This window comes from Molothrus aeneus, chromosome 4 (genome assembly GCF_037042795.1).
Source record: "Molothrus aeneus isolate 106 chromosome 4, BPBGC_Maene_1.0, whole genome shotgun sequence".
Lineage (NCBI taxonomy): Eukaryota > Metazoa > Chordata > Aves > Passeriformes > Icteridae > Molothrus > Molothrus aeneus.
The window spans coordinates 50,734,917-50,747,509 of record NC_089649.1 but is presented as its reverse complement, the minus strand read 5'-3'; the positions used below and the strand labels follow the sequence as shown (position 1 = coordinate 50,747,509).

General features: G+C 35.7%; 1 protein-coding gene across 2 annotated transcripts in view; it reads left to right on the top strand.

Annotated features, from left to right (window-relative positions):
• UBE2K (ubiquitin conjugating enzyme E2 K) overlaps positions 1 to 12,593 on the top strand; it is a 44,310-nt gene that overhangs the window by 5,701 nt on the left and 26,016 nt on the right. For both annotated transcript variants that reach the window (XM_066548491.1, XM_066548492.1), the window contains one exon: positions 11,644 to 11,737. In XM_066548491.1, coding sequence (XP_066404588.1) covers positions 11,644 to 11,737 — 94 coding nt within the window. The remainder of the gene's footprint in view (positions 1 to 11,643; positions 11,738 to 12,593) is intronic.

Below are 12,593 nucleotides of genomic sequence, written 5' to 3'. Positions count from 1 at the left end.
GTTGTCTCAGAAGTGCATGGGAATATGGTAAGAGGTGACAGACACAAACTGGAACATGGGAAATTCTGGTCAGACACTGGGGAAAAAAAATACAATGATAGTAGTCAAACATTTAAGCAGTGTGATCAGCAAGCTTGCAGAATATCTGTGCTTGGAGTTCTTCAAAACACATTCTTAAACAACCTGCTCATATTGGACCTGCTTTGAGCAGGAGATAGGGACTAGAAGCCACCCAGCTGTCTCCACCTGCATGATTACAGAATCTCTAGTATAAGTTTGGTTTTTAATTACTGCTTCTGTTTGTCAAAGAAAACATAAAAGGGTTCCAACTCTGTTGTGACATCTGGTAAAACCTTTCCCTGTAAACAAATAGAAAAATTTTGAAGTAGAACATTTCTTTTAGTTTAAAAGTTTTCACTATTGTATGACAAATTGGAGGCTGGGTTTTTCTGGTAGATGCAATGCTGTCAGGATTTTTATGTTGAACAAGTTCTAGTTTGGAACCCTGAAAGTAGAACAAATACAAGATTTGTACTACTTCTTAAGCTTCATTTCTCTGAAATGTGAAGATTATCTTAACTTTAAAATAGTTGTTTGTGAGATCTTTGGTACATCACCAAAAATAATTTTGTCTGCTGTGTTTTTAGCCATGCCTACAGTTTTAGGCAAGACAAGGTTTAGACCTGTTTCCTCTAACTGCATAAAAAGAATAGTGAAACACCATTACTGTGCATCTTTGGTTTCCTTAATCCTATCTGGGGTGTGTTGGTTATATCTTCTAGTTTTTACTGGGGAATAATGGAGAATGGTTCTGTACATCTTTGCCATCAAACGAGTTTGTCCATAAGTGGTGAAAAAATTGCATGTTATTCTCACATCTGGGATGGTATTTCAGAATTATTAGGTTTATTTATAGTTAACACCCCTTTACCTGAACCATGTAGCTGTTCCTCAAATTCTGTGAATATGATACCAGTACACTTTTAGGATCAGTATTATGTAGATACTAATCAGTACTAGCATTAAGTCTGTGATTTAAAATATGCAATGTCAGTGATCATTTGACCAGACCTATGAGTTTGCCAAGTACCGGTAGAGGAATATTTGTGCAGAGAAGAATAGATTTATTGCTTTTGCCTGTGTCACTTGGTGACTTTTTTATGTTATTGTGTATCCAGTTGGGTCCAGATTTCTAGTGAGTGGTCTACATATCAGTTGGCAGAATCCTAAAGATTTTGGGAGTAAGTGGAAAACAGAAAAACTTAAGTCTGCATTGGAGTCAGACTCATTTGGTTGTTTTTGGTAATGTCATAAAAACCTGAGGAAGGAGAGCAGTCCCTCGTTACAGGAGTGGATTAATCAGTTTAGGACGAGGGGATAGATTGTAGCTGATGATGGTACCCTCTGATCACAACCCTCTGTGAACCTAAAGCAGTGCTAAAAATTAGCCAATCCTTTACCAATTCCAGTCTTGCATTCATTCTTCTGTGCTTGTTTCCAGGAGTTCTTTTAATAGAAAGGAAGTGTACGAGTCCTAAGGTTAGTTCACTTTATGTAGTATGAGAGTTAAATAAAGTTAACATTTTATCATAATAAATTTGTGTAAGTATAAACTGCAAGAAAGTGCTGGTTAACAGTCCAGTGGTCTTTATTTTTCATTCAGCTAGTGCAAGTACTTAGAGTGTTTCTTAAATTATTTACCTATTAAATGGTTTTTAGATTCCTGGATTCTATAATCGTAATAAGGACTGTTGTCATTATACTTCATCACTTTTACACTAATAATTGCCCCTGGTATTAAATTGAGAAAATGCTTTAGGTTACAGTTTATCATTAACAGGCAGGCTATCTCATTGTCCTTGACAAGCTAAGTAAAATTTCTGCAATTTAGATATAGCAAAGGAATCAATTCAGTTATTTTATGGCAAAGAGTAGGAAGTTTGGCAAATAATATTCTATATGGCACTCTAGGGATGTTTCACAGAATCACTGAATATTCTGAGTTGAATGTAGTCCACTTCTGCAGTCTTGATTTATCCAAAACTTTCCTTTGAGATTATATCAGTGTTAATATTTGTAATATTAGAGTTGGGAGCACTTGAATATGCTTGCCCTGAGTATTTAACGAAATAGTATATGCATCATAAGTATCTCTGTGAGTAGCAAAAGTAACTTTGTGTGAGTACCAGATCTGTGTGTGTTAATCTAGTATTTTGCAACAGAATTCTGCTAAAGTAATGGATTGCTCCTGTCTATCCTTCAAAGTGTCTGCACAGGAGGGAGATACTGTGAATGTCAATGGCTACAGAGGAAGCTTCATTCGGTGTTATGCTTTATGGACACTGTAAAAGTCAGGCCTGCAGTATAACTCCACTTTGGCTCTGCCAACATCTGGGAGAGCTGGGCTCATCCTGAGTGTCATTCTTCTGTTGGATGGCTAATAAGGGCTGTCCTGTCTACTTTGTCACAAAATATGTAGGAAACTAATTGAAGTTCATTATTTCATAATTTTTATTCATTATTAGCCAGTATGATCAACAGTTCAGATTGGGAAAGACTAATGAAAGACTGTAAGTCTAATGACTTTTAAAGAAACAAGTTTAAGGTAACATGCCTTCAGATTCTAAATACATCTATGGAATGTTTCAGGAAGGGAGGAAGAAACTCAAATGCACAAATACATTAGTCCATATTTTACTTAAACAGGTATTTTAGCTCAAGCTGAAAATATTTTACTTTTTATTTTTAGCTGAAAAGGAACTGTGAGGAAGTATTTTTGAGTTTTTGCTATGTTAGGATGTGTTAAAAGTACCGGAGGCTGTGATGAAATAAGGTAGCATACATGAATGGAAATCATGGTAGCTGTGTTGTTTTTTCTTTGGAGGCTCTTAGAGCCTTCATGGTGTTTAGGTAAGTTCTTCCACTTTGGAATAAGGGTGTCCATGTGGGAAGCTAGCACAGAAAAACTCTTGAGCTATTTTTGCTAGTCTTCAAGCTCTGAGACTGTGATTGAATTAGCATAATCAATTTAAAATGAACTGAATCCTGTGATTCCTTTATATGTAGAATTGCTAACCTAAATAGGGTATATACATGGAATTTACTGCAGAGTCTGCATCAAATGGTTTTGTATGTTCATAAAATGGCTAATTCAAATAATGGTTCAAAATGATTATTAAAGCATGTTTTATCTGCAGGGTATTTCAGTTCTACATCAAAAACAGAACCACACATAAAAAGATAGGAAAAATGCATCTTTTCTTTCTGCCCTTACTCTTCTGAAGGGAGCAGGAGTCCTTTGCACTATGCCCACACTGATGTCGGTACCTTAGTAGGCTCAGATCACGTTTGGTAACTCTTGCACGCAGTTGATGCTCTGAGGTACTGTCAGTATCTTGCATAGCTCAGCATGGCCTGTGCAGGGGCCCTTAGAGGAGTACAGGAGAGAACATGTGCGGTTACGTACACACCTTTCATGGCTGGCACAGCTTTACCAGTGTGACCACACTGTCCCTCAGCGAGACAAGCAGTGACTGTGTAACTGCACTTGGGGCTTCTCCCACAAGAGCTGGGGCCGTTACACCTCTGGTCTCCCAGACTGATGTGATGGTTTAGTCAGAAATAGCTTGGACAGACACTAGAGCTGAAGTTTCAGAATTCTTTTAACTAGTCCTAAGGCAGTTCCAGGGAGCAGTGTCACATTCCTCATCCAGACTCATCTCTTCTTCTGCTTTTGTGCTTCTTCTCTTACTTGCAGTGTTCAGTGGTGAATCAAATCAGGAGTTGGGTTAAAATGAAAGAACTGTCTTGCTAATATGTGCTTATTTCAGATGTTTGCTATGCAGTTGTGTGAATGCTATTACAAAATCTTACCCCCTCCTTGACATTAATTCTGTGATAAGAAGGGAAATAGGACCTTGGCCACTGTTAGACGGGTTTAAGGCACTGTGGAAGTACAGTGTCTTAAGTGTTTTGGTAGAGTGATGTTTTAACAGCTGAACATTAGCAGGAGTGGCTATTTACCTACCTTAAATTAAAAAAATTCTGCTAAAACTTTGTGGTGCTCCAGGTCTAACTCTTGAAAAATGAAGATGGTTTTAATATTTGAGATGTTTTGTGTTCTGACAGGAAAAGAATATCCCTCAGTATTGTTCTTGTATTTTGTGATAGATATGAAAATTCTACACTGTCTAAGCAACAGTAATACAAAATTCACACAGCATTCATACTTGTAGCTCTTTAGATACATTAAAATACAAGTTACTTATTAGTAACATAGTATTTTTATCAGTAAATGAAACAAATAGTATGCAAAAACAATGTCACCTAGTTTGACTAGAACAGATTTAACCCTAATATATGTTAATATGGGGGGATAAAATAGAATATGAAATTTGGTAGAACTTCCATGACTGAAATTATTGATAGGTTTAAAAAACATGGGAGCATTTTAAGGAAATGTATTTCTTGGTATTGACCCTTTCTTATCTAGAGAACTGCTCTTTAATGTGCTTTTGACAGAAGTATTTCTTCTCTTTGCCCTGCCCCAGCCCTGGATTGTTTCTCTGTGGCGTTCCTCTGTGCTTTGAAGGTCAGCAGGCGCTTGCTCTAGAATGCAGATGTGATCTGCTGAGCTCAGCTGGTAGTGCAGCGTGTGTACTTCATAGCACTGTGGTAATTCTGTGGCATTTCTGCTTCTCTTAATAATAATAATAGGCTCAGGATATGCACTTGATTTTGGCTTTTAAGCTGGAGTGAGTCTGAAGGAATATTTTGGAAGTATTGAACTGTTCCCTCTTGCTTTGGTACCTCTTTGAGGGGGTGGCAGTGGGATTATAAAACTGGTGTGTTTTTTTTTTTTTTGGTAAGTTGAATTTGCTGTTTTTCTGCATGACAGTGCACTGCACTTTGCTTTGTTGAGTGACACCTCCCTTTTTTATGTTTTCCCATTTCTTGTGAAAGAGGGAACTGAGTGGATGCAGTGTACTTTGGCCTACTCTGGGGTAGCAAGGGGGTTAAGAAAGGAAAGTGTTAGTTTGAAAAGAAGGGAGATGAGAGTCTGGTATTGACTCCTTAGACAGCAGCTGAAGACACAAGCCTTTATTAGGAATCTTCCTTTCTAGCATGTCAGTGAAGGAGGGAGACCTGAACCATTTGGAATAAGTTCAGAATGGTGCCTTAGCAAAAGAACATAAGAAAATAACAAGATACATATTGCAAAGCAAAATTCCTTTGAATATTTATCCACAGATTTGCAAAGAGTTGGTAAATAGGATAAGAAGGATGAAGTTGGTTTTGTTTTTTAATTTATTTAAATGATTGTTTTACTGAGTAAATTGCTGCTGAAACATTGGAGTCTTTTGCTCAAAACGAGTTAACTCAGAGTACTTACGGCCTTGTGCAAAAATTGTGTTATAGATTTCACTGGATAGTCAGGTGATCTTTTTCTGTAAATCTGGTGAAATATGTTCATGAGAGGTTTTGATGTAGAATAAGACTGTTGTGTTGGCATGTAAAATGAGTGGGAGGGTAAAAAGAGTTTATAAGGCACTAGTAACTTTATAGTATAACAATTTATTTTTGCTAGCATGGCTTCAGACTAGGGTGAAGGATTTCTCACTTAATTTGGCTTATTAAATATTGAACTTTGTAATGTCAGTATAAAATGTTTGGATGTTCAAAAGTACCTACTTCACATTTGTAAGTCATGGTTGTCATTAAAGAAGTAACTAAATTTTTATTACATTTTAGTAGGTTCAAAAGTGGTTATTGCCAGTTCACCTCATGGATGAATCAAAAATTTTAAAATCTTGTCACAAAGATAAAGAAGTAATTTTATTTTGTTTCTGTGATTAGGGAAGCAATTAGTGATTGAAAACATTTTGCGTATACAAAACCTCCCAAACTTTTTCCTTGGTTGAGAAAATTCCAGAGAAAGTTTTCAAGTTTATTTCTTAATTTTTGCTGAAATTTTTGCATGTATGTTTTTTAAGATTTTTGTCACTTCCCTAAAACTCTTTCTTAATGTGTAAGGGACTAGTCTTAAAGCCCTGAATGATTACAGAGTTTTAATACATAGCTGATTTTAGTGCAATGTCTATATGCATCATTTATCACATATATGCATATTTTCAGGCTAGTTTTTTCTGGTTTAGTTTTGTTTATATACATACATGCACCTGTTTCTAGAGTTTTCTGAGTTATCTTCTGTAAAACAAAGTAAATTAACAAAAAATAACAGTACTTGATCCAATATAGAGTATGTATAAATAATTTTATAAGACCAGTAAAATCACAGACTGTAGGTAATTAATTCCTGTATGGAATAGCAGGGTTTTGTGATTTTGTTTGGTTTGGTTTTGTTTGTTCTTTTTGTTGTTGTTGTTGGAGGTTTTTTTCCCCACATACAACATAATTCAGAAGTAGCCACTAGGTTTTAAATTCCAGATCTTATTCTGTTTAAGGTGATTTTGTGTCTTGTTTCCTGTTTTTATAAATCATATTTACCACCTTGTCCCTTATACCCAAAGATACTTGATTGGAATTTGCACATGGTGTCTAAATATGTAAGGAGAGGCAGACCTAGAGCATGCAAATAACAGTTTGACACTACTTTATTGTTTTTAAAATAACGTGCTGAAGTTACTAATATTGCTAATAAACATAATTTTCTTTTTTAGTTTTGACACCAATAGTTAAAAACATATTATGTTTGCTAATGGTTGCATTTATGTTTCTGTAGAGTAATTTATTACACAGGGATTGAGGGTCTAATGTGAATAAATTGTCCTGGGGGGAGTAAGTAGAGCTGACTGGTTCTAGGAAAACTTCACTCAAAACTTCTTTTGTATGTTGCCATCATCCAGTATTAAGTTTATGATGTTTGGTAGCCATGGCTGACATGGAAATATGAGGGATTTATTTGGAGTTTGGGTTTGTTTGGGTTTTTTTGCTTCTACTCAAGAGAGTTCAACACGTGTCAAGACTGCTGGCCATGTAATTAAAGAAAAAATTATTAGAAACATCTTATTCTTTCATTTTTAGTTCAGCCTACCAGTATCTGTCCATATATCACCAGCTCTGATAATGGGCATTTTTATGCAGATTGCTTGAGATTGACTCTCTGGTAGTCTCCTTATCAAAATAACTGAAGAATTTGGAGGCTTTTTAGAAGGCATAAAAAGTTCTGATGTAATTATAATTCCTATTTCTAAAAAGCTATTTGCTCTACTTCAGTCTTTATGAAGTAGACTTACCCAGGATCAAACTTTGAATGTATAATTTTTCTGCTTTTAGTAAATATAGTAAATAGTATTTTGTTTGTGAGAAATAAAATTTAGAAGAACAATGCAGTTTTTATTATCTTAATATGCTCTTTTGTGTTGATATGTAATGGTTTTGTCTGTTTATTTTATGTCAAGGAAAACACTGGATTTTTAAGAGTAGAGGTACTGGACTAGTGAAGAGGATAATAGGCCATGAAGAAATAAAAGAGGTTTCTAAAGGCAGGTTGAAGAAGAGAGAAGGAAATGGTATTGAAAGCTCAGGAAAAAGGTTGGATTTCCTGCAGAAAGCAGACAGGCCCTCAGAATGGGCAGGCCCTCCTTATTAAGGCCTGTAGACTATGGTGAGTAAGGAGAACAGAAGAGCTCGTTATCTGCTGAGAGTAATATTATAGAGTCCAGAGCTGCTCTCTAAAATGATTTTAGTAGAAGTGAAGATGTGTGTTTATGTCTTTACAATGGCAGAACTTACTCTTCAAATTTTCTGGTAGAGTGGATTGTGTGTTCTTTGCAAGGAAGTGACTAAAACATAAAATTAGACAGTATCATTCTGGAATTTTTTTTTAAGAGGAAGCAGGTGAAGACAAAATATTATCAATCAGTGGTTACTGTGATAAATATGATTAAGTGTCCTGTCTTTGGAAGATGCTCACAGAATGACACTTCATGAAGGATTGATTCATTTGGGTTTCTTTTCAGAGATAAAGCTTTTAGTAGTGAATAAAAGGGCATCATATGAATCTTCCCCAACTTGTCTGCATCATACTTTTAGTTTAGTCTCTAAAACTTGGGTTTAGTTTCCACAAGGTTTCCAATAAAATTGGTTAAGCAGCACTATAGCATTGCAAAAAGAATCTTAGCAGTTGAGTTGGTCTAAAAGACAACAAATCTTTTGATTAGACCCTAGTGTGAATTAAAAAGAAAAATGGCTATGCATAATCCATCTAGACTATCAAGAAAAAAAGAGGGAATGGCATCATGCATTCCCTTGCATGATGCAAGAGAAAATTGTTGCATCAATTTTCCTTTCTCTCTGTCTTGTAGTCTGTTTGTTGTTTGGGGTTTTTTCGATCAGTCTTGATCAAAATAATTTTCAGATGTGATAATGGAAAGTTCTGCTAGTGTTGGACTTGTAGATTTCTAGAAAAGGATTTTACTGATGGATTTCTGGGCACTGCATTGTTACAGAATTCAGCTTTGAAATTATGGAAATAAATGCTGTGAGTAATGGCATGGCTCATATTTCAGGAATTGCTAGCCCAGTGATTTAGTCACTAAATTGTTACTGGATCAACGAGAGGTGATGCTGTTTTAGACTTGGTGTGGAAGTGTATTGAGGTCTTTGTAGGACTGCTTCTGGAAAATCAGCTTGGGGTGTGAGATCACAGGCTGAGTCATAAATTCTGTGCTAAGGTTATTGGTGTTAGAAAATTTTTGAAGACCACTGTTGTTGGTAGAGGTGGAGGCAAGGGATTTATTTTGTTAGAACTGCTAAAATTAAGTAATTTTATCCTACATGATCGTCATTAAAGAGAAATGTTGTAGGAAAACACTCCAGATTTAATTTGTTTAATAATCACTTTGGTGCTGTTTCTCCAGGAATGAAGGATAAAGCAATACTTGTCAAGGTGAAGCTGAGCTGAACCTTGAAAAGTGTCAGAATAACATGGAACAAAGGATCTTCAGCTATTTGAAGAAAAAATTAATTTGGTATATGGAGGACATGGTAGAATTTAAGCATAAATACAAAATTAAATTAATCCCTGCAATAAAACAGTGCAGTATTGCCTGCTGTTTTTCCGTAAGGTGCTGTGCACAGCAAATAAGGGCATGGAGACAGCTACAGCTGTAGTAATAGAAGCAGTCATCTCAAAGTGGGAACCAGGATCACTGACTCGTGAAAGAAACTGATCTTAGTGACAGACTGGGTGTTTTGATTGCTTTTAAACAAATTTATGGAGTTGGAAAGGATTTGTTGTGAAAAACAGCTAGTGTGGTACTAATTGAAACTGAATATGAAGGAGAACATCCAGGCTACTACAAGAGTGTGCAAGAGGTCACTGAAGAAAAGCAGAATGCTAAGTAGAAAATGAAGCAAGCTGCAGCATGGATTAACCATAGATTGTATCATTGAAATTCATCCTGTTTGCTATTAGTACAGTCCTCTAAATGAAAAGTTATTTGCAAAGGACAAGAACTCCTGGTGTCAAGGTGGAGCTTGCCAGGTGATGTTGGCTGAGGGAGAGCAGGAGAAGCTCAGCTGAGGTTTGAGTGACTGCAGTAGCCAGTACCTGCACAGAGAGTTACAGTGACTCACCTGTATTGGTTATTTAAACCACTCTGCTGCTTTGGGAATGAAGAGTCCATGCACAGGGGCAGTACCTCTGACAAAGCACTGTGCAGTCACTGGAGAGGACAAAACCTTCTGCAGGAATCCTTGCTGGGACTCTTGTCACTTGATCTGAGCCTCATGTCATGCTGCCATGAAAAAGACAGATTTCATCTTTCTTAGGTTATGCTGGTTGTGATGTGTCTTCAGTGAGTGCAACAGGGTGCTCATGGCACAGATTCTGAGACATCGTCTAAATTTGGTTATGCAGGGCTGGTGAGGTGATCATGGGACATTGCAGAGAACCTTTTATAAAAAAATCAGTATGGTGAGATTAGAATGTCATCTTGTTTAAAGCAAAATTAAGGCTGGAAAATCAGTGTAAATGCCATATATTTTACAAGGGGAATAAATACTAGATGTATGAAAAACTTGTTGAAGCTGGGAAACAGTGCTGTCAGAAGTGGGGATAAATAGATTGTAACTTCTAATTGTACTTGAGAAAGCTTTTAAAAATTGTGAGGTGTTGGAACAAGCTGCCAGTTGGAAGCATGAGAGCAAAAAATTAAAAGTGATGTTGGAAAGCTTGCAAGAAAATAGGTCTTATAAAATCAAGTTTAAATTCAGAGAGGGAATTTTTTACAGTGCCTGGCTGTTGTGGAGAGCTGCAGGTGCTGCCTCATTTGTGTGAATTGAAGGGATCTCAAGTTCTAAATACAAATGTATGTAACTACAGTTCACTATTGGATTAATTTAGTGAATTAGGATTTTTTACATGGTGAAACTTTTACCTAATATTTGATTTTTCTTTATATCTATGAACATACCTGGTCAGAAGAGCACTCTTTGTTTGGTGGGACTGATTCAATAGAATATTTGCAGGAAAGAAACAGAAGTAATTTCCCAGCTGTTGTCCAGTGAATGGTGTGTGCTTAATGGTTCATATCATTGGTAGATTCAAGAACCAGCTTGTGGCACCCATCAGCTTTATATGACTTAATCCTTCTCTAGTAGCTGCCAGCAACCACGTTTACTCTGAGGGTGAGAAGAAGCACAGCTGTATAGAACTAGTTGGAAAAATTTTAAAACATCTGAAAAGGTCCTAACAGTTCTTGCAAAAAATAACACAGGAATTAAGAAATCTGTATTGCAGTCAGTGAGCACAGTATGCAGAAGTAGCAGAATGGAAAAGCCTGTAATTCCTTACCTCTGCAAACTTGATGGTACATCATTCTAAATGGAGATTGTGCTTTGCAACTCCCCAATAAAAGTTACTGGCTGGGAGATTCATGGCTTTCGCTAATACTGCTCTCTGGACCTGGAAAGCAAGTTCACTGGAATGAGTAGTTCTAGCTGAACACTTCTGGAGAATCTGTTTCTGGAAAACATATATTTTCTCCAGTATCAAAGTACAGTATTGTTATTTTATAGAGAAGTTCATATGGGGTGTGAAAATGTTGAGGAGGTGACAATAAAATTCAAGTGAATAAAGTAAATTGTATCTTATGCCTAAATATTAAAGATATACATGATTTAAGACTACAATATTCTGTTTAGATCTTTGTAATGTTAAAAATACTACTCTGTTTGGGGAAGTCTTTTTGTGCTCCATTGCAAGTGACAAATGTCTGTTTTGAAATAAATTGGTCTAAATATGAAAAGAACTCATGTGTAATTTGGTCAATTTAATTTTGTAGTTTAGATATGTAGAATTAATAGGTGATTTGAGAGATCATGGTCATTTTAAAATATGGTCAACTTTGAAGTACAATTTTAGACATGATCCTGGATTGCTTTGCCTATTCTAGTGGTAGTATAAATAGTATTGAAGTTTCTAATGCTTCACAAGTAGTCTGTTTTTAATGAAGTAAAATTTCAACTGGAAGATAGCTATTAACTTTAGGTTACTGTATTTTTAAATGTTTACTTACTTTAAAGTACTGTTCTAAAAATTTAAAGCAGCATATTTTGGGGGAAATTTGTATGTGAAATGCTTACTTATGATTCTTTGTTTCTCTGTTTATTTTTAAGACGAGCAAAAATCAAATTAAAGTAGATCTTGTAGATGAGAATTTTACAGAATTAAGAGGAGAAATAGCAGGACCTCCGGACACACCATATGAAGGCAAGTAAAGTTTTTGTGTATGCAATCATTGTACATTTCAAGTCATGTGTCTTGAGATGCTTTGTTTGTAAAAATAATTACAGCATAAAATGTAGAGGTACATGTTTTAAAACAGTCTGATTTTTTTTTTTTTAAATACAGCTTAAAAAACTATTTCAGTTCAGCTTCTGTGTTGCCTGAGGAGAGATCTATTTGGCAGTAGGATAGACTATCCCCTATCAAGCTTAATTTGCATATATGAGCTGTGTGGTTTAATTAGTATAATTCTGACTTCTAGTTGTTTGTTTACTGTCTTGAGAGTTTGAGCTCCTTAACCATGAAGCATTAAGAAATTTAGCTTTAGACTGTACATGTATTTCTGTGATCTAGAGTGGTGATCATTCATAAACATTGCATTTCTCCTATCTCAAGCAGAGATGCTGTTGCAAGTTAAATTTGGGATTAATTTTGGGCATCTGTATATCCCAGTACTTAATTTATACTGATGTGGGGGACTCTGTAGTAGAGCGTCATATCTTTAGCTCTCTTCAAAAATTGTACCTTACTGACTTTCTAGTTTATTGAAACTGGTATCACTAATTATACATCTCTTACAGTCTGGTAAAAGCAAGGTAACTTCTATAAAGAAGCTTTAACAGAGGCTAATGTAACACGCTTCTTCAGAAATTACTCAATAGTGTTGGTACTTGTAAACTTTGTGATAATATATATGGAACTGGCAGACATACCTTCTATTGGAAGTTCTTTCGTGATAAGTAAGGATTTTTAATTTTTTAAAACAAATTTTGGATAGCTTTAAAATATAGTTCTACTTGACTTTTCCATGCCAGGTATCTACTTTGATTTGAATTTGTAC